Source organism: Alternaria ethzedia (assembly GCF_023757985.1).
Source record: "Alternaria ethzedia strain BMP 0044 chromosome Unknown scaffold_6, whole genome shotgun sequence".
NCBI classification, from domain to species: Eukaryota; Fungi; Ascomycota; class Dothideomycetes; order Pleosporales; family Pleosporaceae; genus Alternaria; species Alternaria ethzedia.
In genome coordinates, this window is record NW_026056199.1 from 334,535 (window position 1) to 354,704 (window position 20,170).

The 20,170-nt window shown below is 38.3% G+C and overlaps 1 protein-coding gene across 1 annotated transcript; it reads right to left on the reverse strand.

The window, feature by feature from the left end:
* Nucleotides 1–350: 350 nt before the first annotated feature.
* J4E87_003384 (uncharacterized protein) lies at nucleotides 351–5,311 on the reverse strand (the record flags this gene model as incomplete). Its single annotated transcript, XM_049375012.1, has 4 exons — nucleotides 351–2,013; nucleotides 2,065–4,414; nucleotides 4,461–5,061; nucleotides 5,126–5,311. 4 exons carry the CDS (start codon nucleotides 5,309–5,311, stop codon nucleotides 351–353), a joined length of 4,800 nt encoding a protein of 1,599 aa, XP_049234934.1.
* Nucleotides 5,312–20,170: the final 14,859 nt, after the last annotated feature.

Genomic DNA, 20,170 nt, shown 5'->3' on the forward strand with positions numbered 1-20,170 from the left:
GTGGAATGGTCAGTCTTCCTGCGCCCATTATTGCGGCGTTGACGAGCGACGTGGGGGAGCTGGGGGCGCGGATGGGAATGGCCTATTCGATTGCGGCGTTTGGGGGGTTGGTCGGGAGTCCGGTTGCGGGGGCAGCGAAGAGAGATGCAACTGTTGGTGTTTCAGGTAGAGTAGTTGAGGATGTGCGGAGGGAGTTTTGGGGCGTGTGGTTTGTGGGCGGTGGAGGGATGTTATTAGCTACAGCGTTTTTGGTGCTGACAAGATGGCTGAGGGTGTCGCGGTGGTCGTGGACACTGCGCATATAGGAAGCTTAATGCCGACCTGCTCCTACATTTATTCTAGCTATACCATTAAGTCTCTGCTACATCCCCGTACCGCTTAACAATCTTTTCAAACACCTCATCCAGAGTCGCCTTACCCACGCTGTAAAACTCCACATTCAGCTCGTCCTTCGCGCCTTCCAATGTCCTGATCAATCCCGCAAACTCATTACCCTCAGCCGGAATCTCAAATCTGACCTGACCGCCCTGCGTCTCACGACTGACGTTCGCCAAGGGAAAGGTGACAACAATCCATTCCTTCATCTTCTGCAGTTCCTGCAATGTGGTGCAAGGTGCCGAGCGCGACACGAGATGAATGTGATATTCGCTGCCTGCACGCTGCTTCAGGTCTTCGCGGTCACCAAGAGCGAGCATGCGCGACGAGACGATGCCGATGCGGTCGGCCAGAGCGTCGGCCTCCTCCATCGAGTGCGTCGTGAGTACAACGGCGCGTCGCTTTGCAATAGTTTGCAGACAGCGCCACATGACGCGCTTTGCATTTGCGTCGAGCGCTGAAGAAGGTTCATCGAGGACAAGGACACGTGGGTTTCCGACTAGTGCGACAGCCAGAGACAGTTTGCGCTTGGTGCCACCGGAGAGCTTCTGCGCCAACTGGTCAGTCCAGTCACTGAGACCGCAGGCTGCAATCACGGTTGACACGTTATGTTCCACGTCCCTGACTCCTCTTATCTTGGCAAAGAAGCGCAGCGTCTCGCGGACTGTGAGGACGTCGGCAGAGTCAAACTGCGGGCACACACCAAGACTGGAGCGTGCTGCGAGGGGACTAGTCAGGATTGGGTTGCCGGCGATGTCGATTACAGATCCTGGTGTTGAGGGTTTAATGTCGCCACGAATCATCGAGATGATGGTTGATTTGCCAGCACCGTTGGGTCCAAGTAGAGCAAAGATCTCCGATGTCTTGACACCGAACGTGACATCATCGACTGCAAGGTTCTTGCCAAAAGACCTCGTCACAGACTCGACCCGGAGGTCAATGTCAGGTGATGCCAGCCGTCTTCGTTCGGTAAGAAGATCAGCCGTGTACATGTCTGTCGCCTCTGTATCGCTGACCAGACTTTCGCGGCGCAATGAAGGCAGAGCGAAGCCACAATCCCACCAAATGAGAAGCGCGAACAAGAAAGCGATCTGCACAACCAAGAATAAGATGGGCCCGCCGTACAGAGAGAGGGATCCGTCGCTGTGGCCGTTGCACTTCAACCCAAGCTGCTGAAGACCGATGAACAGCGTCCTTTCCAAGCTCACTACTGGCGCTATGATGGCGAGACCAAAGTACAGGGCGTTCATCGTGGATTCCAGTTTTGCGTATGGTGTAGTGGCCTGGATCTCCATCACGCCAGCGAAGTAGGCGAAATAGACAATGACCTGCATCAAAGCCATCAGAAACCAAGCAGTGACCGGCTTCTTTGTAAACATGGAGAAGATGTAGCTGAGTAGCGCGCACGCAATCCCATACAGAAGGAAGATGACGAAGATCAGGTCGAGTCCATGCCAGACGGGGGTCGACATGGAAAGAAGACCTGTGGCAACAGCACTGATTATGACGACGAAGGTACCATCGAAGGCCAGATGGGAAAGCCAAAGTGGCACCGGACGGATCCCGTTGGAGTATTGCATCGAGCGGACGTTTGACAGGCGCTCATCCGTCGGGTATAAGACGAAGAACACTGGATAGCTATTATATGTCAGCTTTGTTGTGCTACTTGCGCGACTGGCTAAGACGTACCAGGCCATGATCAGACCATAATAAATGATGAACATCGTAGCATCAGAAGCCATGAGACTCGGAATGACCGTACTGGCGAACTCGTTGTAAGAACTCGAGATGCCAACACCACCAGCCATGACATTGTAGAAGTTCAGCATCTGTTGCATGGCGGCGCCTCCGCTGATGTCGCCCATGATAGTGGGGTTGGTTGAGCTATCACCCATCCAGATCCCGCCTCTGAGTTCTGTGGTGGGAAAACCACCATCAGAGATGTATCTGGGATGGGCAACTAGTTCTTTCCAGTCGTTCTGAACTGCTCGCGCGAATTCTTCGTACGTATCGACGATCAATAGCTGGTTCTCAAGCTGTAAAGAATTCGTGTACCCGGATTGATAGGTGTCAGAGTAACTCAAAGTGTGGTTGGTAGAGTAGACGTCTGCCATCAAACTAATCCTTGTTGAGTTGAGTCGATCGGAAGGCCCAGCAACGTACGACTTTCGAAGTTCGTCCGTGCCAGAATAATAGGCATTACTCTCTGTATAGAAAACACCAATGTCGTTCCGATATGCGTTATCGTCAACAAGGTCTGCTTGCACGGGGCATCCCAGCGGAGCATCGAACTTCTTGATCAGTAGAGGCGCAATACCTGCACCAACAAGAGCGAAAGCAACGGCGACAAAGTAGGGTAGCCATCGACGTTTGAGAATCTTGACTCTCTTGAGCACCAGAATCCACCACTGCTTGAGAAGAGAAACGGGCTTCCCTTCGGACAGTTCATAATCCAATTCGGTTGCGTCAACAATGATGTTTGCAGCCTTCGCTTTCACAGCATCATCTTCTCCAGTCTTCTCCTCCAAAGGTTGGATTGAATCACCGGTGATTTTGATGAATAGTTCTTCCATGGTCGGTCCGGAAAGCTGGTAGCCACCGAGGTTGTGATTGTCGAGCTCGGCCGCAACCTCTGCAGCATGAGCGGCTGTGGTGACATGGTACGTCGTCATGTGCCGCGATCGTTCCGTTCGGAGTTGCCCAGAGATGCTGATATCGACGTCTGTCTTGTAAGGCAGTTTGACAGTATAGCCATCACCAAAGCCATGTTTCAAGGACGCCGAAGTGCCTGCAGCACGAAGAGTACCTTGATACATGATGGCAATATCATCAGCAAGGTAATCGACTTCGTCGAGGAAGTGAGTCGTCATGATGATGGTGCGATTTCGCCGCTCAGTGAGTAAGATCTCCCAGATTCTTCGCCGGGAAATTGGATCGAGGCCTGTGGAGACTTCATCCACACAGCAGACTGCACTTCCACCCGCGAACATCATCGCCATCTGGAGCTTCCGCTTCTGGCCACCAGAGAGTGTCTTAGCTCTAGCTGAAAGCTTCTTGAGAAGATCGACACCTTTAGCGAGATCGTTGACGACCTCGTGGTTCGCTGCTGATAGGCATTTCAGGTCGCTGAAGATGCGGATATGTTCTTGAACCGTCAATTCAGGCCAGATGACATTGCTCTGTGGAGCGTAACCCAGTCCGCCTGTTGGATCGATAATGATGTTTCCAGACGTGACCCTCTGTTCGCCCGTGATGCAGTTCAAGGTCGTCGACTTGCCACTTCCATTAGGTCCAAGCAAGCAAAAGATTTGTCCTGGATATGCTTTGAAATCGACACCTTTGACCGCATCGACATTCTTACGACGTCGAAACAGTCGAGCAAAGAAGCCAGGCTTGTATGTTTTGCAGAAGTCTGAGACCCTGACGGTCGGATCGCCTGCGCTTGCTGGACGTTCGAAACGTCTGTGTGGAGATGCTGTTGAGAAGAGAAGATGCTCTACCAGTAAAGCTAGGATAGGAAACACGAATACGTGTAAGACCAATATGAGCCAGTGGATGTACAGCGGAAAACGCCAATGTTCGGACTCGCTCGCCTCATCGGCCCGATGCATCATGCTGACCGGTTTGCCGGCTGCTTCGAATGTTGCCATGCCAGTAATGAAGTACGTCAAGTTTGCTGAAGGGAACAAGACGCTCAGTATGGCGCAAACAGTACTCGTCTGGTTGAAAAGCACTGCTGGAAGGATGGCGGCGACTAGTGTGACGACCACCATGATGGGGCCACTCAACTGGGCTTTCTTGAAGAAAGAGGCCCCGAAGAGAGAGAATCCAGTCACTGCGAGCCCATAAAGTAGAACGAATCCCACGGGTAGATAGTTAGAAGTGACGGGCAAGATGGCGGCGGAGATGACGATGGCCACTGCCAGCCAGCCGGGAAAGTAGACCAGCGCGAACGATGCGTAAGCCGCGATTTGTCGAACGGCTATGCCCCGGAACTTGGACCCTCCCATTATCATGGTGTCGATCAAACTAGACATTCCTGGCTAACGTCAGTCCGTGTTCTGGGAATAAATGCTGTCACGTACCAATTTCGCGCTCGCGAGCAACAAATGAAGTTAGATGATCGACCACACCAATGAGTGTAAGAGTGAAGATGGGTGGAAAGGCCCATGTAACAAGGTTTAGGTACGATGCAGTCCGATCGGCTTCTAGTGCTCCCTGGTCCTGACGAGTGAACGCGATGACATTCAGTTCGGAAGGAATCTGCGATGTGTTGTCTGATTGTGACCGTTCGATAATCTCAAGCTCAAGGGCTCGCTGCAAAGGCGATGTGGCTACTTCGATGGCGTTGCTGGTGCTCGTGATGTCCATGGGACCATACGGCGTGGTCAACCCTTGGATTGTGTAGTTCCAGTATCCGGCTGACGACTCGTTGGTTCCCTCGGTTGGACTGGAGAAGAATACAATGGCGCTGTAGCATGGTGAGTTGCCTTCGTTGTCGGTTCGGCAAACTACAGCAAGGCTTCTGGTATCGTCGTATAGCTCTGGCGTTTTCCCAGCAGCGCTGATTCGTCGTGAGAGTGTATCGATGACAGCTGAGACTTCTCCTCCTTTCATACCGTTGTCGACGAAGCCTACAATGCCGTGGCCAGGACTGGCTCGTAGTCCTTCCTCAAGAGAGGGTAGCTATTCGAGTGTTAGTATTGGTTCGATTTCGTATTGGTGCCTCAAAGCTTTGGAGGCCACTAACCTGGCGAGCCGAAGACACACCCCAATGCCCCCCAGAAGCAAACCACGTCTTGCTGAAAGCGATAACAAGAATGACAACAAGCGGGATAGCGAGTGCACGGATGAAAGTAGTGATTGGTCTTCTCGAGCAGACAAGCAAAAGAGTTTTGCGCATGAGCGCCCAAATCTGGCGGAATAGCAAATCCATGGTTGCGATCAGGAAGGAGCGAAGAAAGATTCAAGAAGGCATTCAGCGAAGGCCCGGATGGAAGAAACTCGAGTTGTTGAGGTATACGAAAGGTGTTCAAGTTAGGCCTGGGTGTATGGGGTCGTTGACTGCCAAATTGCCGTAGACCTAGTTTGCACATGCCAAGTGATTCAAGCATTAACCCAGAGTGAAGGGGCTGTGCCAACGCAAGTGCGGGTGAGCTAATGTGCCTGTGCGTAGACAGCGACCGTTTTGTCGCGCATCTTATGCGAATCAAAGATGCCCGGCGGTCCCTCTCCTACTCGGGTCCACCGATGTCTCCGCTAGCCATCTTGCGCAGACGACAGAGAGATGCACGGACTGGCCAACGCGAAAGGATAGCCTGCATACTCAAATATTGAGGTCAGAACGGGCTGGAATAGATGCAGTAGGAGTAGCCGACGCGTTCGCCTGCGGACAGCGTAACACACGCTTTTGCTTGTTGCTCTCCATGCTCGTGTAACCAGCTGCTGAATCCCGAGTTCTCCTTGGCCATGTTGTTAGCTACGTGGTTTTGGATTACCTCGTGTCGTGTCATGATAAGAGATACAGCCGATCAATGTGTGTTCGCGTTTCAGTGCGAAGTGCAGCCGGACGGGAATCCAAGAGCGGCCAATGCGCAAGGCGGAGTTCGTGCTCGGGCCATCTGCGCCGTGATTGGAGCGTTCGGGTTTTCTGTGTGATGATTGGGCGGCTATGCGCTAGGCGAGGCTGAGCGGAGAATCTCAATACCCGAAGCCTTGCACCACACTAACGATCGCAAGGGCAGGCATTCTGTGTCAATGTACCTAGCTATCGTTATTGATACCTCCAGGGCGCCCTTCCGGCGTGTGGTTGAACAACGGGGCGTTGCACGACCACGGCCGCCGCGCGCACAAGTGTGTCATGACTACCGTTCCAGTCTTGTTGAACAGTGCCAATCTCCTTTCCAACTCAGGCTCGGGAAAGTGGCGTAGTTTGAATTCATCTATTTGGAGTTGCAAGCAACGGTATACATATATTGATGAGTATGAGTGCAGGGCTCCCGCAGCTTGCTCGCGATTGGATGGGTTAAATGATTGTTGGGCTCGCCGCGCCATCTCGGGAAAGTAGCAGCCTATCGACTTGCAACGAGATAGCGAAAGGGTGAGATGAGGGCGCGTATTGCATCACGCGTTCACCGTGAGGACAATAGCGACTCTACGAGCATCGCTGCGCTAACATAAAAACAAGAGGATGTTGGACTTTCTTTCCACAATCGGTAGGCAACAGGATGCTTATATACATCCGCAACCATTTTAAGGTCAGTACGGGCTGGAACAGACGCAGTAGTAGCAGCGATTATCTTGGTGACGAAGTCGCCCCAGAGAGGTCCTCACAGAAGAGGCAATGTGATCTCTGCGCGCCGCTACACAGCGCGCGCAATCACGAAGCATTAGAACAGACTTGACGCTATCATCGCTTGGCTATTGCGACGATAATGAACAGCCACTTCACTCTTTAGATGGCTGTCCCTCCATGATCGTGGGTGAGCCTTTTCAGGATACGGCGATCTGTAGATGATGGGCAGTCGCCCCGCGTCAACTTCAGCCTTATGCGTTAATTTGGCCCCCACACTTAGAGCCTGTTTAGCGATTGTCGTACAAATATTAATATAGAAAAAATATAATTAGACTCTAAAACGTAATTTGTTAGCATTCTACTGCCTTTATATCTCTTTATATAATAATTAAGAAACAGGTTTATAGAATAAATATTCTACTACTATAGCTTAATAGAATATTTAGCGCATTCTACTACTGTAGTATAATAAGATATTTATAGTACATTCTACTACTATAGTATTTGCAGTATACTTAAAGCATCTTACTACTATAGTATAATAGAATATCTAGTATATTCTACTACTACAGTATTTATAGTATACGTAAAGCATTCTACTACTGTAGTATAATAAGAGTATTCTACTACTACTTACCTATTCTAAGTTTGTAAGTATTCTACTACTACAGTATAATAAGAGCATCTTACTACTACTTACCTATTCTAAGTTTACAAGTATTTTACTGCTACAGTATAATAAGAGTATTCTACTACTACTTATCTATTTTAAGTTTGTAAGTATCTTACTACTATAGTATAATAAGAGCATTTTACTACTACTTATAAGCCTAGGCTTCTTTACATTCTACTACTATAGTATAATAAGAGTATCTTACTACTACTTATAAGTCTAGGCCTTCTTACATTCTACTACTACTTACCTATTCTAAGTTTGTAAGCATTCTACTACTACTTACCTACTCTAAGTTTATAAGCATTCTACTACTACTTATAAGCTCTTAAGGCCTTTATATATTATACTACTATAAACTTATTATAAGTAAAAAAAAAATAGTAATAGGTAAGACTTAAACTTAAATATAAAAAAAATAGCAACTTTATATATAAGAAATTACCTACCTAGTAGTTAAGTAGGTATCTTAGTTAAGAGCTAAAAGTTACTAGACTAGCAAAAGACTAATATACTAAATAGTAGTACTATGTTAAGCTATTATTAATAAAGAATAATTAGATTTAAGGCTCTATATAGTACGTAAGTATAAGAGAGCTAGTAGAAATATAAAGTTATAATAAGCAAGAACTCTGTATTAGTAGCTACAACGCTAGCTTTACTAGCATAGTAATATAGTATATAGGTGTAGAAGGTAGGTAATTAATAGAGGGTAAGAAGTAATAAGTAATAAGTAATAAGTAATAAGCAATAAATATACCTTTTTTAAGACTATAATCTTACTTATAGCTATTAAAACTTTAGCCTATAGTAATTCTATATTATATAACACCCTCTATATTAATAACAATAATAGCAGTAACTACCTTAAAATATCTACTTCTAACTCTCTTCTATTTAGCCTTCTGTTTAGCGCTTTACGTACTATAATCTTAGTGCTACTACTATAATTTGTTACGTAGTAGTAATAGCAGCAATAGCAATAGAATAAGCTTTGCTAAAGCAAGTTAAGGTCTAGCATAGTTTAGAAGCGCAGGTAAGTATAGCACTACTATTATTAGAGTTAGTAACTATATACTAATAGCAATATAGCCTACCTTAGAACTTTACTTAGCGCACTTAGCGTATAGCAGCTGTACTACTATTAATAATTACGCCTACGCCTGCGCCTACGCCTACACCTATTATTTCTACTTCTACCTCTTCTGCGCCTCTAGCGTATAATAATAATAATAATAATAATAAGAATATAGAGGTTACGCTAAGCTAGGTAGTAATTCTACTTGCTCTTGTAAGTAACCTTACGCAGTAGTAGTAAGAGTATAGTAGTAGAGGTTAGGTAGGTAGGTAGATAATAATAGATATAGAATAGCTCGCTCTCTTCTCTCTTCTACAAGGTATAAGTAAGCAGTACCTATATAGTGCTGCTACTATAACGTATAGACGTTCGCTAGCCTTAAGGCGTTTAGCTTCTATATTCTATTTTAGCTATTTAGAGTACTACTTAGAGAAATAACTTAGATATTAGGTTAGAGCAGCGTCGCAGGTTAGAGTTTAAATGCTAACTATAGTAAGAGAGTAGAGTTTAGTTAGTTAGAATTAAAGTTCTTACTACATACTTCTTTCTATATACACTATTCTGTACTCTTACTACTCTCTAAACTTCTACTAGCAATTATTAATAGATAAGCTACTAGCTATGTTCTAGAAAAAGAAATATAAGGCTAGTAGTCTTCTACTTCTTACTAATAGTAAAGAATTAGAGAAGCTAGATAACTAACTTAGAGTCTTTAGTAGAAGAGTTAGGCAAGAGAGGTATAGCGTTAGGCTTCTTTACTTCTTGCTAATAAAGAAGAATTAGATAAGCTAGGCTCTTTAGGCTAGCTTTTAACAAGATGTTAAATATAGCTTTAACTTTAATAGAGGCTGTAGGCTAACTAAGGTGTAATAGTATAGAAACTGCTAGCCTAGACGTCTAGCTACTTTAGTGCATAGTAGGCGTTACTAGTAGTAACCTTTAAGTGCTAAGAGCTATTATAGCTAATAAGAAAGCTAGTAATGTATTTAAAGTAGTACGCCTTTATAAATGTATAGTGCTTAAAGACTACTATCTAGAAGTTACGTTCTTAGTGTAGAGTTATAGAAGTATAAAGTACCTCTGTAGTAGCTAGAGTAGCAGTAGTTCTAGAGGCAAGCCTAAGTTAAGACTATTAGCGTTAGTATAGAGTTATAGAAGTATAAGGCACTCTATAGTAGCTAGAGTAGTAGTAGTTCTAGAGGCAAGCCTAAGTTAACTTATTACTAGCTTCTTAAAGGCTTTAATACTATTGTTAGTAATTGTCTTATAGAAGCGTAAGGCACCTCTACAGTAGTTCTAGAGGCAAGCCTAAGTTAACTTATTACTAGCTTCTTAAAGGCTTTAATACTATTATTAGTAATTATCTTATAGGTTAATAATAGTACTAACAACACTCTTACTAGAGAAAGTAGCAACAATAGAGTACTTACCTAATTTAGTAGTAGTGCCTTAGTATGCTACGTTTCTTATAGCTCTCTTGCTAAAGACGTAGTATTTAGTATTAGTAATCTTAACTAGAGAGTAGTTAATTACAGAATATGTAGTCTCTACAAAGGTGCGCATATTAAAGTTAAGTAGTATAGGCTTAAAAGAGGCCTAGAGGCTTATAGCTAGCGTGCTTAATAATAGCCTTACATAGTCTGTAGTTATTTACAGAACACTAGTTATAGTAGATATATATAGTAAGGTTAATAATTATAAGAGAGTTAGTAATAAAGAGAAAGTAGTTAATAATAGCTTTAGTAGCGCAGCGTACAGGCTTAAGAGGCCTAGAGGCTTATAGCTAGTGTTATTAATAATAATAATTATAAAGAGGTTAGTAATAAAGAGAAGGTAGTTAATAATAGCTTTAGCAGCGCAGCGTACAGGCTTAAGAGGCCTAGAGGCTTATAGCTAGCGTTATTAATAATAATAATTATCTAGAAGTTACGTTCTTAGTATAGAGATGCAAGAGTAGAAGGTACCTTAGTAGTAGTAGTTCTAGAGGTAAGCTAGAGTTAAGGCTGTCTAAGAGCCTATAAAGTAGAAAGCGCAGTAAACTTAATAACGTAACCTTTAATAACTCTACTAACGCTAGTTATAGGCAGAAGCTAAATAATTAAGAATATAAGTATAGCTAGTTAGACCTTCTTCTTCTATATAAGACTATTAACCTAGATACAGAATCTAAGCTTTAGGTACTATATATTATTATTGTAGTCTAAATACTATTAGTATATAATAATAGAGATATAGACGTGTAGAACTTATATCTAGCTAGCTAGAGAGAAGTAGAGCAATAGTAGAGATCTTAAGGCTAGAGATCTTAACTTAAAGATTCTTATAGGCATAAGTCTTTATAGCCTTCTTCTTCTAGTTACTACTAATAATCTTAGTTTTAAAGGTCTTCTAGTTCTATAGACTAGTGTTAAGAAATTTAAAGGTCTTCTAGTACTGCTAACAATCTTAGTTTTAAAGGTCTTCTAGTTCTACAGACTAGTGTTAAGAAATTTAAAGGTCTTCTAGTGCTACTAATAATCTTAGTTTTAAAGGTCTTCTAGTTCTATAGACTAGTGTTAAGAAATTTAAAGGTCTTCTAGTGCTGCTAATAATCTTAGTTTTAAAGGTCTTCTAGTTCTATAGACTAGTGTTAAAAAATTTAAAGGTCTTCTAGTGCTGCTAACAATCTTAGTTTTAAAGGTCTTCTAGTTCTATAGACTAGTGTTAAGAAATTTAAAGGTCTTCTAGTTCTATAGACTAGTATTAAGAAATTTAAAGGTCTTAGCTAGCGCAGAAGTAGGCTTTATTAGAGTACTAGAAGCTAATAATGCTACTAGACTAGTTCTGTAGACTAGTGTTAAGAAATTTAAAGGTCTTAACTAGCGTAGATATAGGCTTTATTAGAGTGCTAGAAGCTAATAATGCTGCTAGACTAAGCTAAACAACAGTCTCTTATCTAAGATCTCTAATCTTATACTTTTTTTCTTATAAGATCTTTCTTCTTTAAATGCTCTACAAACAATCTATACTCTACTAGAGTGCTAAGTAGCTTCTCTATCTAGAGAGAAGCAGCACTAGAAGCTTAAGACTAATATTAAGATAACTTTAAGAGGCGGAGAGGTAGCACAGCAAGAACACTAGCATAGTAGAGAAGGTATAGATAGTTATAAGGTTAGACGTATAAAGTTACTGTAAGGTCTTAAGTAGCTACGTAAAGAAACCTTTGTTATAAAATAATTAGGCTCTATACTATACTAGCTTATAGCTAAAGGCGCACTAGTCTTACTAACTTATCTTACTACTATACAGATAACTACGTTCTTCTATACTATATAGATTATTTTCTTTTATATTATTATAGGTATTATTGTAAAGAGAGACTATAGTAGATAATAGAGATAGTAATTAAAATAATAATTATAGCATTTAACTTAGTGCTTCTATTATTGCAATTGTTAGAGATTACTTCTTTAATAAGAGTAGAATTCGCTTATATATTAAAGAGAGATATTAGCCTGCTAGCTAGGCTCCTCTAAAGGCTTTTCTAAGGGGCTCTATAAGGCTGTTAGAGTAATAGATAGAAGTATAATAGACTACTATCTTAGAGCTTAAGAGCGCTGTTCTTCTCTCTATCTTTAGTTTCTAGTACCTACCTACTACTATGTAGATAGTTAGACTAATAAATAACTTAAGCGTTACTAGTAAGATATTAAGAAAGGTAGGCTAGCGCTTATTTTGCAGTTTAGGTAGGCTAATAGAGCAAGTTTATCTTTACTAGTTTCTAAGTTAGCGCTAGCTTGTCTTATAGAAGCGCAAGAGTACTTATTAGCGATAGTTCTAGACTTATAGTTAGGCGTAGATAGCAAGGCTTTGTTTGCAGATAAGTTAGAGGCGTTGCTAGTAGAATATTACTAGCGCTGTTCTCTATCTTTAGTTTCTAGTACCTGCCTACTACTATATTAATAGTTAGACTAACAAACAACTTAGGTAGTCTAGCGGGAAACGTCTTTATATTACTGCAGACGCTAGAAAGCTAAGAATTGTAACGTAGAGAGCTATATAGGCCTAAGTTCTTATAGATATTACCTTGTTGCTGTAGTCTCTAGAGCTATTAAGCTCTAAAGTGCTTTAATTAAGCTAGAAAGTAGTGTTATTGCGCTAGCGCTATAGGTTAGCGTAGACCTAGAGGCTGTTAAGCTCTAAGTGCTCTAATTAAGCTAGAAAGTAGTATTATTACGCTAGCGCTGTAGGTTAGCGTAGACCTAGAGGCTATTAAGCTCTAAGTACTCTAATTAAGCTAGAAAGTAGTATTATTGCGCTAGCGCTATACATTAGTAAGGTTATTAGGTTTATAAGCTATTTCTTAAGTTGCTTATACTAGTTCTTAAGATTACTATATTAGTTGTATTTGTAGTTAAGTAATAACTATTAAGGTCTACATTATTTGCGTCTAGTTCTATTACGTTCTAAATATACAATTGTAGATAGTAGTTCTAGCTTTTAAGAATAGTAATGTAGGTCTTCTTAGCTAGAAGACGCGCAATTGTAGGTAGTAGTTCTAGCTTTTAAAGATAGTAATGCAGGTCTTCTTAGCTAGAAGACGCGTAATTACAGGTAGTAGTTCTAGCTTTTAAGAGTAGTAATACAAGTTGTCTTCTCTATTAAGGTATAATTAGTGTTAGACTAAGAGAGGTGTATTAGCAATAGGTAGAGTTAAATAGGCTACAGCAGGCAATTGTCTAATAGAGTTTCTAACGCTAGTGTTACTAGGCTAGGTTAGGCTGTAGTAGGTAGTAGTAAGATGCATACGCTATAGTAAGTAATAGAAAGTCTCTGTATCGCGCAGCGCTAGGCTAATATAAGGTTTAGCTTATAGTAGTAGAATAAATCTATAATAGTTTATAGGTAAGAGTAGTTAGCGTTATAGTAGTAGAATATAAGAAAGCTATAGTAGTAGAATATAAAAAAGCTGTAGTAGTAAGATATAAGAAAGCTACAGCAGTAGAATATAAGAAAGCTGTAGTAGTAGAATATAAGAAAGCTGTAGTAGTAGAATACTTACTACTCTTTATAATATAATAACCTTAATAACCTAGAGAAGTTACTATAAATAAGAAGAAAGTTCTTTCTTATTTTCTTATTACGCATTCTACTACTATTAGTCTCTTATAAGTTATTACTTGTATTCTACTACTAGCCTCTTATAAACTATTACTTATATTCTACTACTAGCGTGTTTAAACTATTTCTTATATTCTACTACTATTAGCCTCTTATAAACTATTGCTTATATTCTACTACTAGCGTGTTTAAACTATTTCTTACATTCTACTACTATTAGCCTCTTATAAACTATTGCTTATATTCTACTACTAGCGTCTTAAAATTACTTCTTGTATTTTACTGCTATCTACCTCTTATAAGTTGCTTATTATATTCTACTACTATCTACCTTTTATAAGTTGTTGCTTGCATTCTACTACTAACCTAAAGTTCTGCCTATTGCATTCTATTACTAACCTAAACTTCTACCTATTGCATTCTACCGCTAACCTAAACTTCTACCTATTACATTCTACTACTAACCTAAAGTTCTACTTCTTGCGCAGTATATTAGTTATTTAGGTGTCTTTACTTAACTAGTAAGATAGAATAAAACTGCGTAGTTATAACTTAAAGAATAAAGTAGTTAGTAAGGTAATAGTGTTCTTTATTAGCCTAGCAAAGTGTAGAGTCTAATAATAGACACCTCTAGGTTGCAAACTTTCTAGAATGTAAGAATAAATTCTAGCGCTCTTTTCTACTAATACTATAAGCTATATAAAGAATACCTCTAGTTCTAAATAGTAGCTAAAGAGCAGCACTAAGCAGAGATCTAGAGAATAATTATTAGTTAGACGCATTTTCTCTTATAGCGCTCGTCTATGTTTAGTATAAAGCAAGGTACTAAGTAACTAATAGAAGTAGATAGAGTTAAACTACTATACTTGTAAAAGAAGAGCTAAGTAACTACTTCTACCTATTAAAGATAACTATTACTTAAACCTAAAGTTAATATAAGCAGGCTAGTATAACTAAAGTAAGTAGGCTAGTAAAAAACACTTAAAAGAGTATATACAAAAGACAAGATAGGTAATTAAGAGTGTTAGGTATAAGTTAACTAAGTATAAGTCTTATAGAGCCTATTAGCTAGTTGTAAGTGCTAACTTACAACTCTCTTAGAAGATAATTAGTAGACTTAGTATTATAGTTATATATTGTAAGATAATATGTAGATAACGTAGAGTGTCTATATTTCTCTCTTTTTACTAAGTATATAGCTTGTTAAGTAGAGGCTTATAGGCTTATTAAGTAGAGGCTTAAGATTAGCTCTAAGAAGGCTTAAGGTTAGGTAAAGTATAATAGAAAGTAGCCTATTTAAGACGTGCAAGGCAAAGACACTTAAACGCTAATAAGATTATAGTAAGTAGCTAGTCTTCTATAACTTTATAAGCGCCTAAGAGTTTAGCTTATAAGACTCTACTACTAGTAGCACAAAAGCTAGTACTTTCTATAGACCTAATAGTTAAGGCAGACTATACCTACTAAAGTAGGTACTAATAGGCAGAGCTCTAAAGAAGAGTAGTAAAGAGTAGGTTTACTCTGCGTTAGATTAGAAACTCTGCAAGAGATAGTAGTAGTTACTATTACTATTGCTAGTATAAAAGTGTAGAGGTAAAAGAGAGAGAGTAGTAGAGAGATAGAGTAGAGAAAGAAGAGGCCTTACTTATATATTGCTGCTACAGCTAGCGTTAACAGCAGCCTTAGTAGTAAGTAGTAAAGATAAGAGTAGTAAAGATAAGAGATATACAACAAACGTAGTAGAGGTGTTACTACGTTAAAAGGTATACTATATAATAAGATAGTAGTAGAATACAAGAAGACAGTAGAAAGTAGAGGTAGTAGAATATAGAAAGCAACTATAAGACGCTAGCAGTAGAATATAAGAAGAAAGCAAATACTTTAAGTATAATATATATAAACTCTAGCGCTATAGTTTAGTTAAATATAGAAAACTATTATTACTACACTTTATAGATATACCTATATAGAAGTTACTACTACTAGATACTACTATAAGTAAGAGAGAAGAGTATTAATGTATATTAATTAATGCAGACACTTACAAACAAGACTATAATATCTATCTTAGTGTTATTTAGAGGTAAAAGTAGCGTTTACAGAGAACTATGCGCAAGCCTTAGCACTATTATTATTATACTTATTATTACTATCTTAGCCTTTTGCTCTTTAAGAACTCTACACTACTATAGACTTACTATATATTATATACTTTTAAATACTTGCAACACTTATAAGATATACTTTGTACCTCTATACCTGCGTAATTTGTTTTTTAGTGTACCTAAGACTAGGCTTAGGTTCTTCTCTGCTCTAGCAGAATAAGCTAGTAATAACGCAGTCTAGATATAGAACTTAAGAAATAGGTTATTTCTGTACAAGAAGTACTAGAGACTTCTACTAGCGTATATTGTAAGATAGTACGTATTAATATTATGCTTACCTAAAGACAGTTACACTAATACCTTATAGAGTTCTGCTAGTGTTAGTCTACCTAGCTAGGTTTTCTGTAATAACTAGTTTAGAGATAATAACTTACGCAGCACTAGCACTGTCTATAGCACCTATCTTAGGCGTAGTATATCTACTAGTGTAGTTAGAACATAATAATAATAACAAAGAGAGAGAAGAACCTATCTAGTTTAAGAACTTAGATAAGAACCTTAAAATAGAAGAGATAATAGGTGTCTCTAACAACAACAACAATAACAGGCCTACGCCTACTTTAATAATAATAACACTAGTTAGAGGTAATTTCTAAGCACTAGCAGGCAAGAATAATTTTTTAGTAGGTAATTCTATAGTGTTACTTAAAGTCTAAGGTCTACTGCTTCTAGAAGACCTTAGGTCTTATTCTAGTAGCTAGTAAGTAAGTTTAATCTATATTATAGTAACTACTAATACGTTTAGTATAGTCTTTAACCTTGCTACTATTATTACTAGTAGTCTTGTAAGCTACTAATGCCTGCTTGCCTAAAACTCTATAGAGTTTAAGAAGTAGTTAGCAGCATCTATTTCTAACGCGTTACGCTTTATCTAAGATACTTCTATAACTCTAGCGCAAAAGTCTACTAGTATCTATATTCTATATTAGTAGGTTAGAAAGTAGTAGTATAAAGATAGCTAAGCCTTCGCTAACTGCAATAGAAAGCAAGACTAGGCTTAGTTTAACTATGTTATAAAGATTATAGAAACTAGCCTTAGCAAGATCTTAATAGGTAAGATAGCGTGTTTCTACTACCTAGGCAAAGGCGTTAACTGCTGTTGCTATAAGCTAGATATTAGAGGTATTACTATTAGCAATCTTATTATAATCTCTAGTAGTACGTACGCGCGCTATTAGTATTATAAGAAAGCCTATATTTATATAGCTTCTTCTACAAAGAATTAAGTAAAGAGAAAGATAACTATCTCTGTATTGTAAAAGCTATAGACAACGTATAGAACTAAGCCCTCTTATTAACTAGTATATTAAAGAGCCTATCTTGCTAATCTACCTATTAGTACCTAGTATACGCTACACTCTTTATTATTATACTATTAACTTTCTGTAAGTACTATATCTCTAATGCTATTGTAGAGGCTTAGAGAGATAACTATCTTTTAAGTTAGTGTTCTATTTAATATAGAGTAGATTATGCGCCTTTCTTAGAGCTTTTTAGTTATTTATTCTACTACTATAATCTTCTAGGCCTAGTGCCTTGTTAGTTACGCAGATGTAGAATATTCTAGCTAGAGGTACCTAAGAGGCGCTAATAAAAGCTCTGTTACTAGTTACTATACTTACTAGTCTAGAGAAGAGGTGTAAAGTACGCAGAGTAATAGACAAAATAATAATAATAATAACTTCTAGTAGCTCTGCTAGCTTAATATAAGGGGAATATAAACTACTATAAGTACTAAGACCTTAGTATATATTAACTAAATAGTATTAGGCTAAGTGTAATAGGCTAGATAAACTTAATACATATATACTACTTTATGCAAGATTCTATCTACGCGTAATTGTGTAGAGTTGCACTAAAAGAAGGGGTGCTTATCTTAGTAATAATATACTTATTATCTAGCTATATCTCTATAACTGTATAGGTGTAGTACTTTAACTTGTTACGCTTATCTCTTTATATTTACTTAGATATACACTTATAAGCTATAGCGTCTTTAGACTATAATATACTATCTCTAGCCTCTACTTACGCGCCTTTACGCTAGTATGTAGGTATACCTAAGTAGTATATAGATAAAATTATTAACTTTAGCTCTTCTATCTTGTAAGAAACAAAAAGGTAACCTACTAGGTCTTTCTCTAATAAGAAGATTAATACTAAAGATAAGAGAAAGAATAAGCAATTTAGTAAGACTAATAGTTAGAGTAAGAGTAAAGCTAGAGACAATAACACTACGCTATCTTAAGCACTAAAGAGAAAGCCTTTATTAATAGAAAAGCTTAGAGCAAGTATAGTAATTAGTATAAACTTATAACTACTAACTATAATGCCGCTAATAAGTATATAGCTATAAATAACAACGTATTAGATAATAGGCTCTTGCCTAAGCTGTCTAATAAAGAGAACGTACTAGATAACTATATTAATAACTCTAACGTAACTAAAGACAAGCTATTAGTTAAGCTAGAGAATAAGTAGAAAGATAAGCTAGATATTAAGCTAGAAGACAAGTAGAAAGACAAGCTAGATGTTAAGCTAGAGAACAAGCTACCTAAACACTCTTATTGCAGTAACTTTCTTACACTAACCTATTTTAGAACACGCTCTACATAGACCTCTATATCTATAGTATCTACCTCTACTACTATAACTTAAGGTAACTTATTAATACTATATAGTTACTTATTATCTATAGCTTCTACGTCTACTACGTCTATATATAGTTTCTAGTTTACACCTATATATAAAAATACAGCGCCTATAATCTTCTACTAGCTATAGTATGCACCTACATTAATCTAATCTACTACCTTCTTCTAGCGCAATAAGCTATTGCTTTATAGAACTACTACGCTATTATATAACTTTAGTAGTAGTAGAAAATTGCAGGCAATATAGAATACGTAAGACACTGTAATATAGGCAATATAGGCAACACAGGCCTTTAAGAGTTAAGCTTTAGTAAAATAAGTATAGATAGAGAATATAATTAATATTATAATTAAGATATACTATAACGCTAGACTTAATAATAATAATGCTAAGATCGCTGCGTAGATAGTAAAGAGGTTAGCCTCTATATATATGTTTAAGCTAACTTAGATTTGCGCAAAGATGCAAGAGATTAAGTAACATATATATATATAAGTAGAGCTTTTAAATAGTAATAGTAGCGTTTTCTTAGTGCTAGATAGTACACGCCTTAACTTTATAGAAGAATAGTAAGACTAGGCACCTTCTTATTATAGAACTATTAGTACCTAGTAGAAGAGAAACTCTTACTCTTAAGAGCAGATTAACCTAATTAGAGATATCTATAACTACGTTACTACTATAGAAGACTATATTAAGGCCTACTATAGCAAAGGCTAGAAGAGAAGAGTAGATTCTTTAGCTACTTAAGAAGCAGACAATATAAATAATAACAATATAGGTACTAATAAGTAAGTAAAAAATAATACTAGTAATAATAGTAATAGAGTATTCTAAGACTAAGACTTCTAGTTATACCTAATCTACACAGATATAAGTTCTTCTAAAAAGACTATAAGCTGCTAGAACAAGATACAATTAGTAGCGCTAGGCCTAGAATATACACTAGAGTTGCTTAGAGTTATTAGCAACGCTATCTATACCTGCAATTCTGCGTAGCGCTATTAGTAGGTAACTAAGCGCCTAGTAGCGTGCTATAACAACAAGAGCCTATAAGAACTATATAGACTAGAGCAATTCTTCTTCTACTATAAGAGAGCCTTTAAATACGCTACCTATAACAAAGCTAACGCTTTAGTTATTATAGTAATCTCTATACTAGAGCTTACTAGGTAGATTAATTACATAGACAACGTTAAATAATATATACTAGTATAATACCTTGTCTATATACTATATTATTGCGCTAATAGTAGTGTAAAAGTCTAGATAGAAGCTACACTCTAAAGTGTTAAGCGCTTACTAGACTACCTATAGATAGTTAATTAGAAAGTTACCTTTGCCTAGAAGCTAGTTTTTGCTCTATAGGCACTTTAGATAAGTAACTCTCTTCTACACCTATAGAAAGAGCTAGATAATAAAGCTAAAGCTACTATTATAAATAACGCAGTAACGTCTCTCTACGTACTTACTTATAACCTAAAGCACGCTACCTACTCTTACAAAGTTAAGCTTCTCTAAGAAGATAGAACACTTTAACCTTGCTACCTTAAAGAATAATAAGCGCAAATAGATAAGAGAAAAGACGTTAACGTTTCTCTATGTATATAGAGATAACAAGAACTTCTACGCGCTAAGTAATATGTCTCTTACTCTAGCTATAACAATAACTAGATTAAATTTAACCTAGATAATAACTAAATTCTGTACTAAATTCCTTTCTTAATCTTAGATAAAGAAAGAACCTTTACTAAAGAGGGGAAGTTAACTAAAAGAATATAAAATTTCTGTAATACTCTAACGTTAATTTAGTTTATAGAAAATTGCCC